Below are 19,533 nucleotides of genomic sequence, written 5' to 3' on the forward strand. Positions count from 1 at the left end.
AGTGGCCAATAAAGCGTCCTATGCTTTGACAGCTCCATCCTGGGCCAGCAGGACAATTGTTGTGCTCTTATGCGTATCGATGACCTGGCGTTGCTGTGACAGGAAGACAGGTGGGTATATGACCTCGACATGAATTCCTGAGGGATTTAGTGATGCGGGCTCTGCACTGTCCACTCAATGCCAGCTGCTGACCCTGCTCCCAGGAGCAATGAAGATCATGGTGACCACACGCATGTAGAGGGACTGGGCGATATGTTTACAGCAGACCACACTTAGGAGCTTGGGTATTAAATCGACGATCATAAAGCATAAACTGATGATGGGAGAGTTTGACTGTGATTTCTTCTATGAGCCATCATGTCCATACCGAGGCGTGCAGAGCACTGTCCACATCGGAGCGTCGGAATCCCGGTGTGCGCCCCAAACATATGCCTCTACTAATCAAAGCTGTTGTCAAAGTTAGAGACTCAACTCTACCAACAAAGGAACCAAAGGGCCTTACTTTGTGTGAAGCGGGTAACGTTAATGGGTGTCCGTGACAGCTTTCGGTCGGTTTCTGAGGGGGCAGAGGAGAACAGACGCACACCTTTCTCGCGGAGATAACCAGCCAGGTCTTGCATATCAAACCAATCTCCCTCCATTTCCTTTCGGATGTCAGGCGAGAATCGTGCGAGAGGATCGTGGATCGTAGCCCATTGCTGGTAGCGACATAAAGGTTTTTCACCTTCTTGAGCTTGACCGGTGGATCGTGCATAGTGGGTGCCAGCACCCCCAAGCTTGAAGAACGGGACCCCTGCATAGCACTCCTCCAATCTTTTCTGACTCAATTTAGCGTGCAACAATGCTTCGAAGGCTGCAGTCAGGTGAGGTCTATCCATAAGGGTAAACAGGAACCGAAATGGACGTTCGATGCGAGACATAGGAACGGATGGATTCGAGAGCACCAAGTACCCTTGATATACACATGCCAGGTGTAATTGTTCGATGAAGAGAGGAATCTCCATAGCAGAAGGCTCTATGGGCTCAGACAAGGGAGGGGAAATCGGCTTTGACGGACTACTCTCCGGAGGAGTGGTCTGTTCGGCGTGAGAACGCGGGCTCGTATTGTGATCTGTTGCCGTGCCGTCTGGCCCCGCCGAAGTTGACGACGTGCTTTCCTCACCGTGCGATGTGTCCGGACTCTCGGGTTCGGCATCCTTACTGGCCTCCTTTGCCAATGCCAAACATGTTTGTACTGTATCACGTAAGTGGCTCGCGATGTCGGGGTGCGAGGAGAGAGCCCCCGACTGCACCAGATTATCGCTGAAGGAGACGACTGCCGAGCTCATTTTCTCTAGTGTCGCTTCCAGTTGAGAGATCCGACCCTTAAGCGATGTGATGTTGGCTTCCTTGCGAGAGCGGTAGGCCCGTTGTGCCAGGCGGATCTGCATTCGACGTCGCTATTTGACCCTTTTCGTCAGCCAATATTTCACACGAGGTGGCATCACCATCGTCGACGCACTTCTTCTGGGTCTTCGCCCATTCGAGTATCCATCGTTTTACGTGGGCGACCACGCTTCTTAGCAGTCGGTCCACCAGATGACTCATTCAGTTCACGTTTCGTTGTCTTCTGGGCGTTCTGAGTCGGTCGTTGCGTGTCAGTCGGTGGCGTTCGTCGATCCAAGCTCAACATGCGCTCTCCGGCGTCGGACCCTGGGAGTAGAAAGCCATTGGGTACAGATAACGAAGCGCCGTAGCCCTCCGATGGAAACTGTCCGTGCTGATAGAACGGTTCGGGGATGGGATATGACGAGGCGGAGAGGAGGGAGGTGAGCTGTGAGGTTGCGAGAGAGCTCTCTAGCAGCGACGGTCGAAAGCGTGGAGATAACAAAACCTTCTGGTAAATCTCATCCCAGGGCAGGAGAGGCGCGTCGGGATCCCCAAAGCCCTCATACGTCTGGAGCTGCATTCCTCCATCCATGATGCTGTGACGGAAGGCAAAGAGTGAAGATCGATCGGATAAGTCGAGAAGCAGGAAACGGTACGATCGATACTCAGAGAGATTTAATCATCAGGCCAGTCGGAGGAACTACTTTTAGAATGGCCGTTAGCGTGCCACAGGTGAGTGTTCGGCGTGTCGGGAGCCATTGCCACGCTACAGTGATTGGGCAAGACCCAAATAGAGCCAATCCTGGTGCGATTTTAGGTTGCCCAATCCCTCAACTTTAAACATTCGTAGTGTTCATTAAAGCCTGTCTTCCCGAACCTGATTCGCTAGCGGGACGTTCGGCTCGGAGTGTTCACTAATCATGAAATTCGCTCCTTTTCGATTATTCAAGGAATTCCGACCGCCAAGCCTCTGCTTGCCCCCTTTCTAGAAGATTTCCCTTTTGGTATCAATACGAATAGGGTATAGTAAACTGGTCACTAGTCCAGTTCTAGCTAGGCTATGGAGATCCCGATCGTTGGAACATTTCTATCGCGCTCAAAATCAAATGCCATGGTGTTGAAAACTTTTTATGATATATAACAGAACCTACTCCGAAAGACTATTACATTACGTCAAAACATGGGAAGAGTCTAATAAGCTACACTTGTGCGTATTCCTTCAGATACGCAACAAGCTTCTCGGCCCCCGAAACGGGAATGGCGTTGTAGTTGGACGCCCGAATACCTGTCCACGTCAGTACCTTGTCCCAGCGGGGTAGAGCATCAGGGCATGCTTACCTCCGACACTGCGGTGGCCTTTCAGCCCAGTGATACCGCGCTCAACAGCTCCCTTCAAAAAGGCCTTCTCGGCCTCATCGACATTGCCGCCCTGGCACTCGATGTCAGTGGTCATCTCAACCGACCACACTAGCATAATAGAAAACCTACCTTGATCACACGGAAGCAAATGTTCATTCGGGAGCGCACACTCTTGTCCGGCACAACCTTATAAACTTCGGGATACGCGTCCGCCGCCTCATAAATCATATCGGCCTTCTTCTGGGCCTCCGCTTGCTGTCCGTCCACCTTATCGGGGAAAGTAACCAACAGCTTCTTAAGAACTTGGCCTGCCAAGTAAACACTAGACGGCGTTAGATGTATCCAGAGCTGACGGAGGAGCAACCTACTCGAAGATCGGAAGGGTGTTGTAGAGACTGTTGTTCTTGGCAGTGACGCAGTAGTCAAGGATCGTGGGAGCAATGGGCAGTCCAAGCTTGCGAAGGATCGTTGGGGGGCACGAGACGAGCAGGTCCTTTCGGATGATGATGCCAGTCACTCCGGCACAGCCCAGATTTTTTTGGCTAGTCGGTTCAGCTTTTGTTAAGGGTCTAAGAGATCAGGGATGTCTTACGCTCCGAAGAACACAATAGAGTAATTCTGACTCACGGTTAGCAATTGACCACTGGCCAGCATAAAACCGGGGATTCCATACCTTAATGGGGATACGCCTGGAGAGGATGTTGGAAGAGAAATCTCCCACCACGAATGGATCCTCTTCCGAGCCGGTCGGCTCAAGAACCTTGGGGAAGTTAGGGTATTCAACACCGTCCACCGTTTCGTTATCACACATATAGACCATAGTAGGCTTAGGGCTCAGCTTCCATGTCGATTCATCGGCAATCTTGCCGAACTTTCCATCGTTGACTTTTCGGGAGTCACTGGCAATGTTGACGTACTCGGGTCCAAACAGGCGGATCGCCTCCTGGCTAGCCTTGGACGACCATCTGCGCCTCCATTAGTATCTCAGAATGAGCTCAATGGATGCGATTGGAGACTGACGATCCCGTAACCAAGTAGTCCAATCGCAGCTCTGCCTCAACTTTCTTGCGGAGCTCCTTGACCACATCATCTTCGCTGGCTTCGCCAAGCTCCTTCACAATCTTTTGGCGCTGCTTTTCAACCCAGGCCGAAACGATATTGTACGCCGTCGCATCGAATTGGCCCGATCCTCCACCCTGCATCATCAAGATCTCGTAGTTCGAAGGGACATCGAGGAAGCTCGCAAGGTTGGCCTTCATGGTGTTCAAGATGTTGGCCGCAATCTCGCTCCGGTGGCTGTGCTCGGCGATGCCCCTGAGAAAGTCAGAATACCTTCTATAGCTTCAATTCCAGCAATGCAGGTCCGGAGCTTACAGGCCAGTCTGCTCATAGTTCTGCAGAGCTTCGGCGGCTTCGGCTAAGACGTCAGTGGGCAGGGCCGCAGGGCCGGCACCCATGTAGGTAATATCTTCTCTCTTCATATTGCAATTGGCGTTTGGCTGGACGAGATCTGGGTACTTTTCCTCAACGACGGATTTAAAGGACCCCTCCACTCGTTCGGAGGAAAATCGGCGGGTGAGTCATCTTATCAGTCAGGTGACTGCCCCGCGGTTGATCTTATCAGCACTTCTAACAGCCGGCAAAAGGTTCCCCCGCGCCTATAGTTCCCTTCAAACACAGCTTTCCAAAGTACATCGTGTGAAAACACAATATAAAGATGGTCATTGTCGCAGTAGCCGGCGGTACCGGCGGTGTTGGCCGCACCATTGTCGAGGCACTAGTCCAGCAAGCAAAACATCAAGTCATCTTGCTGACTCGTGGGGTATGAATGTGTACACTAGCTCCGGAATTATATTCAAGAGCTAAGCAATCTCCCAGGTACCCAAGTCAGACCCTTTGCTTGACCAGATTCGACAGGTGCAAGTAGATTACAGCGATACCACGGCGCTGGTACGCATCTTAGACCACCATGAAGTGCACACCATTATCTCTGCAATCGGGATTATCTCCGATGAAACGTCTCAATCTCAGCTCGCGTTGATCAACGCTGCGGCTCAATCCTCAGCCACCAAGAGGTTCATTCCCAGTGAATATTCGTTTATTCAGACTGAAGAGTATACTCCCCTAGATTACTATCCCTTTTTGCGTTTAGCTTACAACTATAGTCTCCTTGCGATCGACCCAAGTATCAAGTACTGGTTGGCTGCCGCTGACTTACTCAAAACTACCAGTCTTCAGTTTACCAGAGTTATCCCCGGGTTCTTCATGGATTACTGGGGAATGCCCTTTGTTCGTACTAACCTTCAACCCTTCACATTTGGCATAGACATCGCCAGCTGCCAGGCGGCTATTCCCGGTGATGGCAACGACGTTATATGCATGACATATACGTACGATATGGCTACGTTTATTGTACGGTTGCTGGATGAGGAGGGTTGGCCTGAGTTTAGTGTTATTGTTGGCTCTCAGACTACATATAATGAGCTCCTCCAGCTAGCTGAAGAGTTACGAGGTATCTGCAGAAGAGTTCCCCGACATGCCATTAAACTAACTTCATTTAGGTAAGAAGTTCCAGGTAGTCTACGACAGCGCAGATCGAATCAAGGAAGGAAATGTCACTATTCCTCCAATGCCTACCGACACAGGGTATTCTGTTGAGGAGCTTAAGGAGACTACGGCATTAGTGAGTCGGTTGACTATTGCCGGAGTGTTTGATTTGCCCCGTGAAAATCGGTTGAATGCGAGGTTTCCAGATATCGAAACAACTAAGCTCAAAGATTTCCTATCGCAAGCGTGGGAAGGCTATCAATAACTGCTTTTATATAAATATTTGACCGGAATTTTGTCACTTTCCAACAAAAATATTTAAGTGCACTCGCCTTCATTCTTATGATAAGCCTTAATGCAGAAAACACAAACCACACCAAGGAAATTCAATTTGAAATAATGAAATAACCAAGCTTTCTTCGAACACAGCATAAGTCCTATCCTCACCTGTTTCAAAAGTGTGGTCTCCTCATCTCGAACGTAAGACACTCCTCCTCAACCCTCTTCCCGAACTAATCCTCATCATCCTGATTGAAGTAATCATCATAATACCCAACATCTGCAGAGCCCACCGTCAGCCACGTAAGCCATCATCCGGACGCCACCAACAGCGGGAGACACCCTACATCCTCCATTATGCAGTCCAGAACCACTATAATGATGTTCTGCATTAGATCGTGGCCGTGGTTCTTCGTCAAACTCCCAGATTCCTGACGTATAGCTCCGGAAAGCAGCTTCTTTCTCGCACTGGCGACCTTCTTTCCACTCCCGATGGTGGGACATCCACATGGACATCGGGCTATTCGATCTGTAGAAATATTATTCTAGTTGGGGCATTTTCCTGATTGTGTTGTGAAGAAAATGAACCAGTATCGTTTGCGTTGTGGAAAGGCATTAGATGTGAACAAGTTCCGAGTCTAATATATACCTTTGGTATTTACGCACAGGAAAATAAAGTATCGCCATGTCTTAATAGTGTGATTAGTCAAGTCACTAATAGCCGTGCAGGATACTTCAATCATGACTAAAGCAAGTCAATCAGTGGCCCTTCCATGGAAAAGGCAAACTACATCTCCTAGGTACCGATCAACCATTACCCAATACAGCAACACTCAGTTAACCGTCTACTGACATGTCATTTCACATACCATTTCACAACTACAATATAGTCATCAAAAGCGTCTAACACCTCAGCACCGCATGTCAGCATATCATTTAAGATACACGAATCAAACAAGAACAATCCGCCCAAGCTGAGCACCTCACTAGCCGTCGTTCAAATCTCCAAGATAGTCGAGATGCTCATCGTTGATGTCGTCTAGTATGTCCATTAGCTGCTTTATGAATATAGTATTCTGTAGGGACGAATACAGAAATCGTACCTCTGTCTTCCATGTCTTGCTCTGGTGTGAGGTAGATGGGGTCATTGCCTTGGTGCAATGATGTGGACACATTTTCGAATGCTTTGTCTTCGATGTACTCCTCTTCTTCGTTGATTGGGGCTTTGGGCATGGACATTATGATTTGGTATGAGGTTTAGATGAAAAAGTGTGAGGATCAGATGGAGGAAATCAATGTTAGACTTGTGATCTCGGCATTATCTTATATAGAATCTGAGTCTTACTACTTATGAACAATGATGAATAAGAGAGGGCCTACTAGGAAGTGCCTAGACTATCTAGCATAAAAGAAAGCATATGATTTGTTAATACTCAGTGGTGATATTAAAGTGGCGTAGTTCCAGGACAGCACCAACCTTAAAAGCAAGATTGGTATGGCTTCGGAATACTACTCACTGAATCTTACCATGGGAATACACACACGCAAGTTCTGGTAACATTTACCTCATCCCTGCGGATGATGATGATGACGAATACTTGTGCCCAACAAGGAACCATCAAGTGAGAGCACGTATGGACTTAGGATTAAATTTTCGAGATCATATGAGGCTATCTACTTACTCTCACTAAGGGGGCTAAGACACTATAGATGATCTAATTGACTAGTTATCTATATCGTCCTTTTCGCTTCCCTAGAAGGACCCATATACGTGTTTGGCGAAGTATATGGCATCTCAGATGGACTTACTAGCCTTTGTTGGGCAGATATACTAGTCTGGTGTCTTGTCGCCTGCGTGATTCCGGCGATCTACTCCTGGACTCTGGGCAAGTACCAAGAGACTTTTTGAGATAAAAATAGCTCCGGAGCTATGTACCTCTGCCAAGTCTTTCTCCTGGGATACCGTGACAACGGAAGCTTCATTTGTCTTCTCGAGACTCCTGGCGCCCAGCTTGTGCTCAGCTGAATAATAACAGATCATTTACTAACTAATCAATATAGTATAGAGTCACATACTGTGGGGCTTTACGTACCCGAGTTCACCTTACCCTCCTGAAGGTCTCAAGTACCCCTCATTTCTTTGTGTCATAAGTTTGTTAAAGATGGACCGGCTTTAACCAGCTTGTGTGAGGTCAGAGAAACCGGTGCTTATAGTCGACGGAAGTGGGTGTATACTGGGTTGTTATATTTGGCTGACAACAGATTCCCAGCTTTCCTGCACCAAATTAACATGCCACAGCAATAAGCATTCATGACTATCACCATAGGTATCCTAACTATGCAGAGGCAGCTTCTAATAGTCTTCAGGGCTGTTCTCACAGAGCATTCTATGTTGTTTACCTCACAAATGCCACTCCCTGAGTACGGGGTGGGCTCCATGGTACTGGGAACTCTGATGCAAGGTCAGGATTGCCCTCCATGCCGAAATAACTACACCACAAGTAATTATGCTTAATATCTGCCTCCTCCCAGGCTTCCTGGGTTTTCTCAGCAATGAACTCGCTGAAAGGGTTCCACAGCGCCTTGTATTCCTCCATGGCTGCCTTCTTTGTCTCGTCATTCTCTTCTGCCTCTTCCTGGGCCTTAATCTTTCCGAACCCCCCACTGCAAAATACTTGGAGGTACGGCCTTTCCTGGTCTCCAATATCGAATTTATCAATACCCTCTTTGAGTTCATAAAACTTGCGACGGCAAATAAACTCCCAGTCGATCATTGTGTCGATTAACTTTGCTATTGTCGCATTGGGTGTTGTGGCAGAGATAAGCTGCCGTTTCAGACTTGCTCACTCTCTGAGGCGGACCTGCCAACAGGTCGAACACAACTTGTATGTTACCAAAACGTCCCTCCTTAGAAAAGATACGCTGGAAGTCTGCCAGTTGCTCCATTTTCCGGCGGCACGTGTCATATGGCCATTTTTTATGAATCAATGATGTAACGTAGATACTGATCAGAATTGAGTTTGTTTCAATAGAGAATTCTCAACATTCTTCCTCATTCTCGGAATCATTCTACCGTGGGTTCTTATTAGATGAATGTGTAAACAAATATCATTTCCTCAGATACCTCCCAATCTTCAGGATTCTAAATTTCACACAACCTTATCTGGATCCTCATCTACCTCGTCGATCAACTGCTCCGGAGACCGAAACTCCAACCCAGCAAAGAACTTCCGCCGATGTGCCTCAACCTTCTCAGGATCAAGAGACACAGCACCCAAAGACACAAGCAGCTGCAAATGCGCACGCAACAGCTCCTCGGGATCAGTCGAGTTTTGAATCGTCCCCAGAATCTCACCCAAACCAACACGCTTGACATCACGCAGCGCCGGATACCGCTTCTGAACCAGCTGTGCCAGGTCATTCCAGCACGTCTTCGTCCCAGATACATACACATACGGCTCCCAGACAGGAGCATCAGCTAAGAGTGCCAACGCAGTCGCAAGATCCCTTGCGGCGGTGACATCGACCGCATCGGTTCCCGTCCCGGGGATAACAATCTGGTTTCCTGTGATGTCTATCGGGAATGCTTCACCGATGTCCATGAGGTACAAATTCCTCCTCGGCACGATGTAATCCACTAGCCAGCCGTTGACGACCAGTGTCCACTCTATCTCTGTTTGCTCGCGTAGGACCTTCCGGATGGGTTCTCGTGACTCCCAGTAGAATGTTGGCAGGTCGGGGTAGTTTTCTATGTCGCCGAAGAACTCGGATGGAATGAAGCGCTTGCATTTCGGACTAAGTTGGCATGCACTGATCAGGTTCAGGTGGATGTCGATGAACTCCGCCTTGTACGCTAGTATCACAGATATGAGCATCTCGCAGTCCCTAAGTGCGGTCACTATGGAGGGGACGGAGAAGTCGGTGATTATTTGGGTGATGTATGGGCGGTTGCGGAAGCATTCTTTCTCTCTGCGAGTTAGAATGACCACCGAGTGGCCGTACTTGGGAAATTCATCGCTGATGTATCTGGCTAGCCCGCCAGCTCCGGCAATAGCGACACGCATGATGGATGAAGTTGTCTTGGACGTTGTTCTCTGAATGTAATGCAAGCTGATGAATTTTATGTGTGGAATAACAGACTAGGAACTTGTTGTTGCCTGGCGTATATACCAGGGCTCACGGGGTTTATGCCGTAGCGGATACACGGGATAAAATCATCATGGGCGACCAATTCTTCAGCTATTCTTATACTTTACATTATAAGCCATCGAGGGTAATTTGCAGTGGATTGAAGCTACTTCCTCTTTCAGCTACTTCCTGTTATAGTTCACAAGTCCAGACTCGTCCTGTCTATAGACTTTATACTAATAAGTTGATCTAAATTAACAATCTTAGGATTAAGAATCTGAAATCGTTAATCTGAACTAACTGTACAATTTGCATTGAAATAACGAACGTTTTCAAGTAATAGGGTTCCCATATATGGCATATATGGTTTATTACAAGCATTTGCTAATGCTTTAAAATTATTATTAAAAGAGTATGTAGCACCAACACAAGCTAATATAATTTTATTCTTCCTTGGACCTATTATAACTTTAACTTTCTCTTTATTAGATTATTAACAGTTCTTTTTGGTTCAGGTTTATTTAGATCTGACTATAGTTTAGGCTAATTACATATGTTAGCAGTTAGTTCTTTAGCTAAGACATGATTGACGTTCGACTAGAAGAAAAGTAGAAGTGTTGTGCACTCGAGGGCTTGATTCTCTCATCACTCAAGACTTCTTGCTCCAATTGCGAACACTTGATCGCTATTGTAAGTTGAGGGGCTCTAAATACAGCATAGAGCAGTAACTCCTATCACTCTAGGTGCGCTTAAAACTGCAGAGAGTCTTCTTCTGCGAGTCAGTAGTAAGGTTACATCTGTATATAGCCTTTTCCCATTCATTTGGGCGCAATCCATGAAGGGCCATAGTGCTAATGACGTATGTCTTGAACCCTTCGACGCCATGTCACTCCAAGCGAGTCTGTTGCAAACTCTCCAGAGCATTTGGACCCCACAGAAGTATGTAGTCCGCAAAGATCGAGATACACAGCTTGGCATTTCGAAATCTGGGCCAATATTGCCCGGCCCCCAAATGATCGGCTAGTCTCGGATTATCATAAATTTGTGCACAAAGGTTTGTGCTGTACATCAACTACATGCTGTCTTACGGCTAAGCCTTGCTGAAATCCTATGCTAGCCAAGGTAAGGTGTTTACTTAGCTATATGGCTTGAAAACTCGCGTTCATATGAGGTGATCAGTCGTCTCAGCTAAGCGGACTACAGAGGAAGCCATGAATAATAGCATACACTATGCCGAAACTTCCGATCTACCTAGAAAATCAGACGATCCGGGCATTTCCCGAAGCGAAATCTAGTTCCTCGCTCACGAAGTGCCCAATCAGGCCAATACGATTTGTTGATTCTCCCATAGTCCGGGGCGAAACCAAGGAAGTGGCTGAAGGAGGAAACAGAGCCCACCTGTCAGACCCTCACGACGGGGCCAAGTATGCATATAATTTGTGGCATCGTCTACATGTCGCAGTACTTGCCCCGAAGATGTAAGCCAACAGACATCAGGTACCCCGTATGATGTCGGCCTAGCCCTAAGTGCTGCTGATCAATACCTGTTCAGCCATCTGACCCTGCGGCTGTACCCGATTTGATGCTCCGCCATCCTTACGCCAAGGCTCTCCGATGTTGCCAATTAGGGCTGATGTCATTGCAATGAACATAAGCCTCCGTACCTTACATAAAATAGCTATATATACTGACTCTGGTGAATGTAGGATGTCCTCAATGCCAAACTTCTTTCTCTCGAGCCTTCCCTTGCAGTTAGCACAATTCGATAGTAACGCAACAACACAATGGTCCGCATAAAACCAGCCAACGTTGTCCTTCTCCTTTCATTACTTCTTACCGATGGCCATGCTGCGGATACCAAACTCTCCGAAAGCCTTGTAGGCTGTGATGAAGTGTCATGTCCCAAGGAAAGCTACTATGATCGTTGCACAGTCGGCGACAAGACATTCCTAGGTATCGGTCTAGCTCGCATCCCCGACGTCCCTTCAACACTCGAAGGCCTGTCTCTTATCAAGGGGGTCAACGTTTCACACGGTGAGGAGGGAAAGAGGCCATTTAACTCAGCATATTACCTTGGAACGCCGTCAGAGCTCGACGTCAAAGACTTAAATGGCTGTGTCGTGACCTTCAACGACCCCCCTGAGAAACAATTCGATGGCCCCATAAAAATAGGCAAGGACAGAAACATCACCGATGTCCAAGCGGCACGTGGTACTTGTCCGGACATCATTGAGCAGAGGTGCATCGATACGCTTACGGAACGGGCGCGCAGCGTTACTAATGCCACTTCGACTGGGAATGTGTGCGCGGCGTTGGAGCGCGAGCTAAAGCAGAATACATTTGAGGGATGTGGGGATCTCGGTGGGAAGGGTAAGGGTTTGGGGAACTTTACCGTTACCTCGTTTGGGGATCTTTTGACTGTGAAGAACTCGACAGATTGTTGGCCTATTAAGCCCAAGTCTGATGGTTTGGCTCTGATCACAGAGAATACTGCCGTGGTACGTGAGATATATTTATTTGACCCGTCCTACCTAGGGTCGAGTATATTTCCTGGAAGTATAGGCTGATATAGGATACTATGATGCAGGGAAACCGTACCGTGGAATCGATGTATCAAGAGGCCTGGAAAATCACCCCAGTGCTGACTGTGTTTGTTGGTAAGGGCAATAGCAGCCTGGTGGATAGAGCCTCTTCCCAGATGACATGTTTGAAAGTCGTGACTGAAGAGAACCCCGAAGAAGAGGAGAACAGCTCTAAGAACTCAGCATACATGCTTAGCGCCAGCCCGCATGTCTCAGTTATGGCCATGCTCATAGCTGCCGCCTGGGTAGTGCTCTAGATATAGCCTAAATCAGATACCCCAAGATGATATACATTGATTAGGTTCTGATTAATACAGAGGTGTACCCAAACAGGGCATGATAAGGTTTTTCAAGGATCATGGGGAATTTATCTGTAGCGATTTCGAGATTCTTTTTTCCTGCTCGAGTGCAACGACAAGTGTAAAGACAGCCAACGTAAAACTTCAAGACATGCCCAGAATCTATGGTTTAATCTCGTACTAGGAGGTACTCTTTGTACGTTTTCTCTTTTATAACAAAATAAAATGAAGTAAATCATCAATCGAGTCAGTGTGGCCGAGTGGTTAAGGCGATAGACTAGAAATCTATTGGGTTCGCCCGCACAGGTTCAAATCCTGTCGCTGACGTATCTTTTTGAACTTTTTTGTTCATTCATCCGTTCTAAGGGCAACCAACGTACTCTGGAGCAGATCCAGTTCCCTTTGCCTGGAGTCTTGCCTGCTGATAGTAACAGGTCGAAAGTCTACCAGAAAGAAGCCGGCCATCACCAACTTGAGATTACGCGATACCGTATATGAGTATTACAGCAGCTCCCTCCGTGCACCAATACCATAATCGCGCATTCAAAGGCAACGCATCAGGCTTAATGCTTAAAACAACCATGGCCTGATTTGGTCTTCAACCCAGCGATGTAACCGGCCCTATCTGGGATCCAAGCACCGTACTCATCACTATTATAACAGCGAGAACAGGAAAGAGGAGTACCTTCTGAGCTGCACTGGGAGATAACTGGTGTTGAGCTTGACAGACGGGTCAAGGTCTGCAAGGTCTGAGGGAGATTAACAATGTAGGAATGTTTGAGGTTGAGGACGGCGGAGGCGACAACACAAATTGACAATGCAATCGAAGATATTGTTTAACAATAAAGGATATGGATTTATATGAACAGAGACGAACTGCTTTCTCAGACACTGCTCCGGTCTAGAAGGCGGAACTCAGCCATCACTTTCAACAGAACCTGGACTAGTACACAAGGAGGGCGTTGTCTGTTGAGGATATAACGTAACTGCGGGACTCACTGAACACAACAGTGACTTGAAGTCTGCACTACTCCATACTCTGTAGTATCGTTAACGGGAAACTAGTGACTACCATAGCCACCATAAAAATGGAAAAAAAAACAAAAGTCAAAAAGAAACGTCAGCGACAGGATTTGAACCTGTGCGGGCGAACCCAATAGATTTCTAGTCTATCGCCTTAACCACTCGGCCACACTGACTTGATTATTAATAACCTGTCGCATCAAAGCATCATGAATCTAAGAATATAGTTAGGTGATGTTGCAAAGTCCTCGATCATGGCGTGAGCCAGCCATCGATATGTGAACGCTGCTGTGATAGGTGCACCTAATATGGATGAGGTCAGCCCACGACAGGCAAAATGCTCGATGAACCATGGTTGAAGTTCCGGTTCGACGTCGTCCCGATACTCAAAATATGGGCGTCATACCACTATGAGCCAGCAATGAAGTAATTTCGATGGAGATCCGCTCCAATGACCATGCGAGGGTAGAAGATATTTTCTGTCGTCCGTAGTACAGAATTGAAATCGTCCTGGAACGTTGTCGTGGTCATGAGACCGGCTCTCTGATGCACCGGGTAACCTGAAGGCAGTATAATAAAGTCATACACTCCCGTTGTAAAGTCTCGGATATTCGTGTTCCAGTGTATAATGCAAGCAAATAAGTCAGATATCCACAATGTCCTACATTTATTCACATGACGACAACGAAATTGCATCCTCTATTGAACAGAGGATACATGCCATGCGTAGCTATCAAGCGTAAGTTCGTGACACATTGGGGAACGGGAATAGACAAAGTTAACGATGTCGACTCCAATAGTGCACTGAGAAGTCGCCGTGCTTCCGAGGGAGCTCGAGACGCCGAGGAGATACACGACAATGAACCGCAAGCTTTGGAAGGGTCGCACGCGGTCCATCAGCAGACTACAGAGCCGACATTCAAGGTGTAAGTAGTTCCTATTCTTGAGGCTTCTGATCATTACATACTGATCTAGTAAGTGTTCATTTCGATTCCAGGCCATATGATATGATCAGAGACACCTCAGAAGAAGCTCCAGATGTAGTGCATCCACTGGAAGAGTGATGATAGCCATACTCTGTCCTTGCTGTTGCAACGTGACAGGTGTTATTGCCTCATCGATTCATGACCCACGTGATGCGATTACTGTGTACTGTACATGACTCGCATCTGTGAGACGTATAAATTACTGGAACGGGCTTCATGAATTGTCTTTCAGTGATGAAAGTTTGATAGGATACTAGTTAGTATATACTGTACGAGTACCCGAATGGCGCATGCGGGGAAGTCTGAAGGAGTTGCCGGACTCCGTGACACAAAAATTCAACTAATTAGAAAAGAATACCAAGTGCAAGTCAATGAGTTGGACAAATATTTTTTTTTCAAGTCCTTTTTAATTCAACTTTTCTGTACTCACTTTGATTTCAATTGTCACAATACTGTTACACGATCCGAGACGCGCTCTTCCGAGTCCCGAGAGGATTGCCGTCGCAGTCTCGGACTTTCGGGCTTTGGGGTAAGTGTTCCACACTTCATATAAGTAATTGTGTACTCCGTAGGGCCAAGGAGCATGGATCGGGTACAGCCGCGTTCTGGAACATTGTGCTGCCCTTTCGCGATATTACAATTGGAGTCTGCTTCGCTCAGCCGGTGTGATCCGCATGAAACAGTTAATGTTACTCAGTAGTTGCAGTGATACTTCCAGGTTTCTCGGCCAGGACACAGTATGACAAACTTGTTGAACACAAAGGAAAAGGGCAATTCTATTGATAGGCACACCTACTGACTGAGATTCAATTACGGGGAAAGCTTATCCGCCGGGGAAGGGAGGTATGTCCGTGCTTCTCTTCTTAGTCTTGATGGCGGCCAATTACCGTTCAGTACTTTGACAAAGATTTACTAATTCGTGTTACTTGAGAAGGACGTGGGGTGAGAAGTGATCGTCCAAGTCGAAGATGAAGATCAAGAAGTTAGCTTATAGGGTAGTCAGAACAGAGCCCTGTCAATGTGGCGTGGCCGCTTGGACCTGCAGCAAGCGTCCAACTGCGGGAATATTGCACAAATCAAGGGGCACCAGACAGGGATGCGTGTCCGACAAGGTCCGATAGCGGGCTGTTTCTCAAGGATTCCAAATATAACAAAAACGATAATAAGGGAAGAAAAGGAAAGGACAGGGGGTGAATAACAACACCAGTGAGAGTCCTAGCCTCCAACAACATGTAGCAAGCCAGACCAAATCATTACGTCACGGTCTCCTTGGGTTCACCTGATTCTACTTAGCCTCCATCAATATCAGCCCCATCAGTTGGAGAAGCGAGTAAAAAAAATCTAACGGCCGATAAAAATCAGATCGCTTGAGGTGGATTCTCGAAACCTGAAATGGCAAAGGGAAGTCAGACTAGTCCCTGTCGGGATCGATTGGACTGGAGGTCTCGGAACTTTTACCCGGTCAAACTGGTTCTTTTCATACCACAGCCCTACTGGTATCTTACCAACCATCTTTGAAGGTGTCCCTACATTCGAGATCTATCCCTACATAAATTACCCCTCTAACGATGTATCGTACAAGTACCTCAATACGAGGCTCATACACGGTCAGGTGGTTGACGTAATGTTGATCTTTGCCCGTCTGAAGTACAAATCTATTGATCCATTTGGCTATTTGACTTATTGATTGCTTGATCAATGCGCTGGCAGCAACCACACGATGAATGATCACAGGCCCAGACCGTGGCTTGCACCGTGACTTGTCATTCTTGCCAAGGGTCATGGATATACGTTGATTCCCTTAAACTCCCTCGTCGCATTCTCCCTCTCCTTTGTTCTTTCCTCCACGTCGTTTGTCTTTGTCCCTCGTCTCTCCGCGCTGTCACTTTTCTTTCTCTCCATATATACTATTGGAGATAGTATCTGACAGTCTTCAATACCATCCTACGCATCTCTATGATAACGTGGCCTATTTCGACATCTCTATCTATACACGGTTTAGTGCACCTGGTCATCTTTGCTTGAACGAGAAGGTGAGGCAGAGAGAAGGAAAAGAAAAGAACCCCTGACCGGTGGGTATTCTGCCAAGGGGCACATTCCCTTTTTTGGTGGTTGAAGTTACATTCCCGCCTAATCGTGACAATATAGACGGTTCCTGTTCCACATTACCCTCTTCTGAAACCAGTCCGATGAAATCAACCGTCATGGCCAACAGGGTGGATAGCCCCACGTCGTGCACCTTCATTCGAAGCAGTGACTGTAGCAAACAATGTTTCGTCCGACGCTTTTCGCAATGGTTATGGTCATCCTGGATTATCAGTCCCGCAGAAGCCTGTCCCGCCCTTGCGGAGCCGCCGAGCCGTCAAAAAGACAAGAATGCTTCTTGGCCGTCAGAGCCAAGCCCGGACGCCGAACAGCGCGAAGAAGCAAGCGAGGACACAGAGCGTTCAACGTTTCCATGTAAGGCGTGTGAATCGCGGGGTGTTGCCTGCGATCTTCAGCGACCGCGATGCGCACATTGCCTGGATGAGCAAGTATTATGCTTCTATGTGGCGCCCCTACCTCCCTTGCGCGCGACTAGACGTTCAAAAAAGAGGCGCTCCACACATATAGAAACAGTATTGCGCTCACGGGAGATTGACACTAGCGGATGATCGTGGGGGAAGCTTCGACATTAAATTAATATACATTTTCCTTAACCGCCGTGATAAGATAGGCGTCACTCTTCTCGTCACGCAGATTAGTTAAAAGATATAATTCCTGGTGATGCACTCCACGGAGGGAGAGTGGATGTACCCCAGCAAGAAATCCTTGCAAAAAAATATATATATAATCTTCACATGATCCCTGACATCTCACGGTTGTCATCAATAAGTTTTCTTCGCCTTCTGGATAATTGACAGGCCCAGACAATACTGGGGTCCGTCCACGTTGAAGACTACTCAGAGATAAAGAACCTCGGCTAGACGCCAAGCGTCTACATATGATCTCAACACGAGACCTTTGTTACCTGATGCTCTAAACTGCAGAGAAGGTCTCGTTGAGTAAGCTCGGGTGACGGTGGACAGAGCTCCGTAAAACTGAAGTTATTGCTGTCGGAGCACTGTGAGCCGGTCTCTCCACACCCCCAGACATACTTCAAAGATGGGGTATTTTCTATTTGAGCTCGTGCCGTACAGAGTTTGGATTACCATCTTGACGAACAATTCAATTGTCGGTTCGTTGGGGTTATCGTGTCTGCGCGATCGCTGAGGACATCGACTATTCATAGTGAGTCGCCACGCAGCTACGCGCTGACGCAACATACATTCTTCTATAACCTTATTTGAAAGTAAATCGCGCGTCTAATGTTACACACAGATGGAAGAGGAGTACACGCGTATCGCGGACATCATTCGCCACCGGGCCAGAACCCATGGTAAGAAGCGATATCTCGTCGCCATCGCCGGCGTGCCCGGCTCTGGCAAAACAACAACAGCAACTGCCATTGCACGGCGTTTGAATTCAGGGCAAACCCCTATCCAGACTGAGCTGGTCTCGATGGATGGCTTCCACCTGTCGCGGGCGACACTGGACCAGCTCCCGAATCGAGAAGAGGCATATATCCGGCGTGGAGCGCCGTGGACCTTTGATGCTGCCCGATTCGTTGCCTTCGTTCACCAATTACGGCAGTGGACAGATACATTCTCTGACGAAACGATCTATGCGCCTGCCTTCCATCACGAAACCAAAGATCCAGTGGAGGACGGTATCATGATATCGGGCGATGCTTCGATCCTCATCATTGAAGGCAACTACCTCCTCCTGGATGAGCCTGAGTGGCGCGATATTGCACGACTGGTTGACTACCGTGTATTCGTTGACACAGATCTGCAAGAAGCACGGGACCGTGTGGCGAAGCGTCATGTCAGCGCGGGGATAGAAAAAACGATAGAAGATGGGTATCGTCGGGTGGATAGTAACGACTATTTGAATGCGCTTACAATCCGGGACAAGCTGATCCAGCCTGATATGGTGGTACATAGCATCTCCGAGGTATCATCATAGCTTGCTTCTATCAACCTTCCTATTTACACCATAAACAGCACCACATGTGTATATAACGACCTATGTCTAGACCGCAGCCTTCTCATTCCTTAATCTTCTGTTTGTGAAACACGTCTGAGCTTATCAGCAACTATACGCATCATGGAGAGTGATACGGAAAACTTACCGGGAATCTCTGGCATCCAGTTAACCCTAGAGCTGCAGAAGAACTCGCCCTTTGGTGGCAGCGCCTCGGGGTCATCCAAGGACCCAACACACAGGTAGCGGAACTGATCTTTGACGGCATCCTACGAGCGTCAGCATCGAATCCTGCCGGCATAGTGTCATATATCCCTACCCCGTATTCACAGATAAAACTGCCACAATTCGAGCAAAACTCGCGATGAATCAGCGACCCAGACCCATTGTCGGCCACATGTTCCTTTGGGGCGCCTTTAGTGAGTCGGAGAGCGTCTTTGGGGATCTTCGCAGTTAGACCGTAGTTTGTTCCGAAAGCTTTCTATTCCAGTATTAGTAACATTCGCCATTAAAAGATAGAGAGAACACCTATTGCCGTGTTTGCGTACTTTGCAGCTTTTACAGTGACACAGGGAAGTTCGTGCATCATCGGGTGAAGAGAGGGACAGTTCGTACTGGATATCCCGGCAGTAACACGATCCAGGGTAAGTCGGCATGGTTCTTGGGGGTGATTAGACGAAGTATATGGAGCTACAATAGAGGTTTGGCCTGTTGAATTGACAGAGAGATCAGTTCAGTCGCGGGCGATATCCCGAGTTGTATAGGTTCGCCGGAGGGTTGACGTCATGGTGTGTTGTGTGGCTCATTTCTTTCGTTATAGAGGAATAATCGTCTGGTATCCTCGTTTATTTATATCGACGGGTGTACTCAAGTCTCCTGCAAAATCCATGGCTGGAG

The 19,533-nt window shown here is 47.6% G+C and overlaps 9 protein-coding genes across 9 annotated transcripts; 4 read left to right on the top strand and 5 right to left on the bottom strand.

Moving 5' to 3' along the window:
• Positions 1 to 355: 355 nt before the first annotated feature.
• Positions 356 to 1,960, bottom strand: ANOM_007340 (bZIP transcription factor; the record flags this gene model as incomplete). Its single annotated transcript, XM_015552596.1, has 3 exons — positions 356 to 447; positions 503 to 1,439; positions 1,502 to 1,960. 3 exons carry the CDS (start codon positions 1,958 to 1,960, stop codon positions 356 to 358), a joined length of 1,488 nt encoding a protein of 495 aa, XP_015404522.1.
• Positions 1,961 to 2,429: 469 nt separating this feature from the next.
• Positions 2,430 to 4,208, bottom strand: ANOM_007341 (O-phospho-L-serine:2-oxoglutarate transaminase; the record flags this gene model as incomplete). The annotated part of the gene is made up of 8 exons (XM_015552597.1): positions 2,430 to 2,653; positions 2,707 to 2,797; positions 2,857 to 3,049; positions 3,096 to 3,269; positions 3,320 to 3,345; positions 3,401 to 3,692; positions 3,748 to 4,041; positions 4,102 to 4,208. The coding sequence occupies 8 exons, from the start codon at positions 4,206 to 4,208 to the stop codon at positions 2,568 to 2,570; spliced, it is 1,263 nt and encodes a 420-aa protein (XP_015404521.1). The 3' UTR covers positions 2,430 to 2,567.
• Positions 4,209 to 4,444: 236 nt separating this feature from the next.
• ANOM_007342 (uncharacterized protein) lies at positions 4,445 to 5,539 on the top strand (the record flags this gene model as incomplete). The annotated part of the gene is made up of 3 exons (XM_015552598.1): positions 4,445 to 4,549; positions 4,606 to 5,239; positions 5,289 to 5,539. 3 exons carry the CDS (start codon positions 4,445 to 4,447, stop codon positions 5,537 to 5,539), a joined length of 990 nt encoding a protein of 329 aa, XP_015404524.1.
• Positions 5,540 to 6,539: 1,000 nt separating this feature from the next.
• On the bottom strand, positions 6,540 to 6,792 carry ANOM_007343 (uncharacterized protein; the record flags this gene model as incomplete). Its single annotated transcript, XM_015552599.1, has 2 exons — positions 6,540 to 6,592; positions 6,657 to 6,792. The coding sequence occupies 2 exons, from the start codon at positions 6,790 to 6,792 to the stop codon at positions 6,540 to 6,542; spliced, it is 189 nt and encodes a 62-aa protein (XP_015404523.1).
• A 1,910-nt stretch (positions 6,793 to 8,702) lies between these two features.
• ANOM_007344 (uncharacterized protein) lies at positions 8,703 to 9,617 on the bottom strand (the record flags this gene model as incomplete). Its single annotated transcript, XM_015552600.1, has 1 exon — positions 8,703 to 9,617. One exon carries the CDS (start codon positions 9,615 to 9,617, stop codon positions 8,703 to 8,705), a length of 915 nt encoding a protein of 304 aa, XP_015404526.1.
• Positions 9,618 to 11,465: 1,848 nt separating this feature from the next.
• ANOM_007345 (uncharacterized protein) lies at positions 11,466 to 12,520 on the top strand (the record flags this gene model as incomplete). Its single annotated transcript, XM_015552601.1, has 2 exons — positions 11,466 to 12,179; positions 12,269 to 12,520. The coding sequence occupies 2 exons, from the start codon at positions 11,466 to 11,468 to the stop codon at positions 12,518 to 12,520; spliced, it is 966 nt and encodes a 321-aa protein (XP_015404525.1).
• A 1,721-nt stretch (positions 12,521 to 14,241) lies between these two features.
• ANOM_007346 (uncharacterized protein) lies at positions 14,242 to 14,649 on the top strand (the record flags this gene model as incomplete). The annotated part of the gene is made up of 3 exons (XM_015552602.1): positions 14,242 to 14,324; positions 14,386 to 14,511; positions 14,565 to 14,649. The coding sequence occupies 3 exons, from the start codon at positions 14,242 to 14,244 to the stop codon at positions 14,647 to 14,649; spliced, it is 294 nt and encodes a 97-aa protein (XP_015404528.1).
• A 3,282-nt stretch (positions 14,650 to 17,931) lies between these two features.
• Positions 17,932 to 18,618, top strand: ANOM_007347 (phosphoribulokinase/uridine kinase family protein; the record flags this gene model as incomplete). Its single annotated transcript, XM_015552603.1, has 1 exon — positions 17,932 to 18,618. One exon carries the CDS (start codon positions 17,932 to 17,934, stop codon positions 18,616 to 18,618), a length of 687 nt encoding a protein of 228 aa, XP_015404527.1.
• Positions 18,619 to 18,660: 42 nt separating this feature from the next.
• ANOM_007348 (GFA family protein) lies at positions 18,661 to 19,292 on the bottom strand (the record flags this gene model as incomplete). The annotated part of the gene is made up of 4 exons (XM_015552604.1): positions 18,661 to 18,732; positions 18,785 to 18,905; positions 18,956 to 19,117; positions 19,185 to 19,292. The coding sequence occupies 4 exons, from the start codon at positions 19,290 to 19,292 to the stop codon at positions 18,701 to 18,703; spliced, it is 423 nt and encodes a 140-aa protein (XP_015404520.1). The 3' UTR covers positions 18,661 to 18,700.
• Between the last annotated feature and the right edge of the window lie 241 nt (positions 19,293 to 19,533).

This window comes from Aspergillus nomiae (assembly GCF_001204775.2).
Source record: "Aspergillus nomiae NRRL 13137 chromosome Unknown contig00258, whole genome shotgun sequence".
NCBI lineage: Eukaryota > Fungi > Ascomycota > Eurotiomycetes > Eurotiales > Aspergillaceae > Aspergillus > Aspergillus nomiae.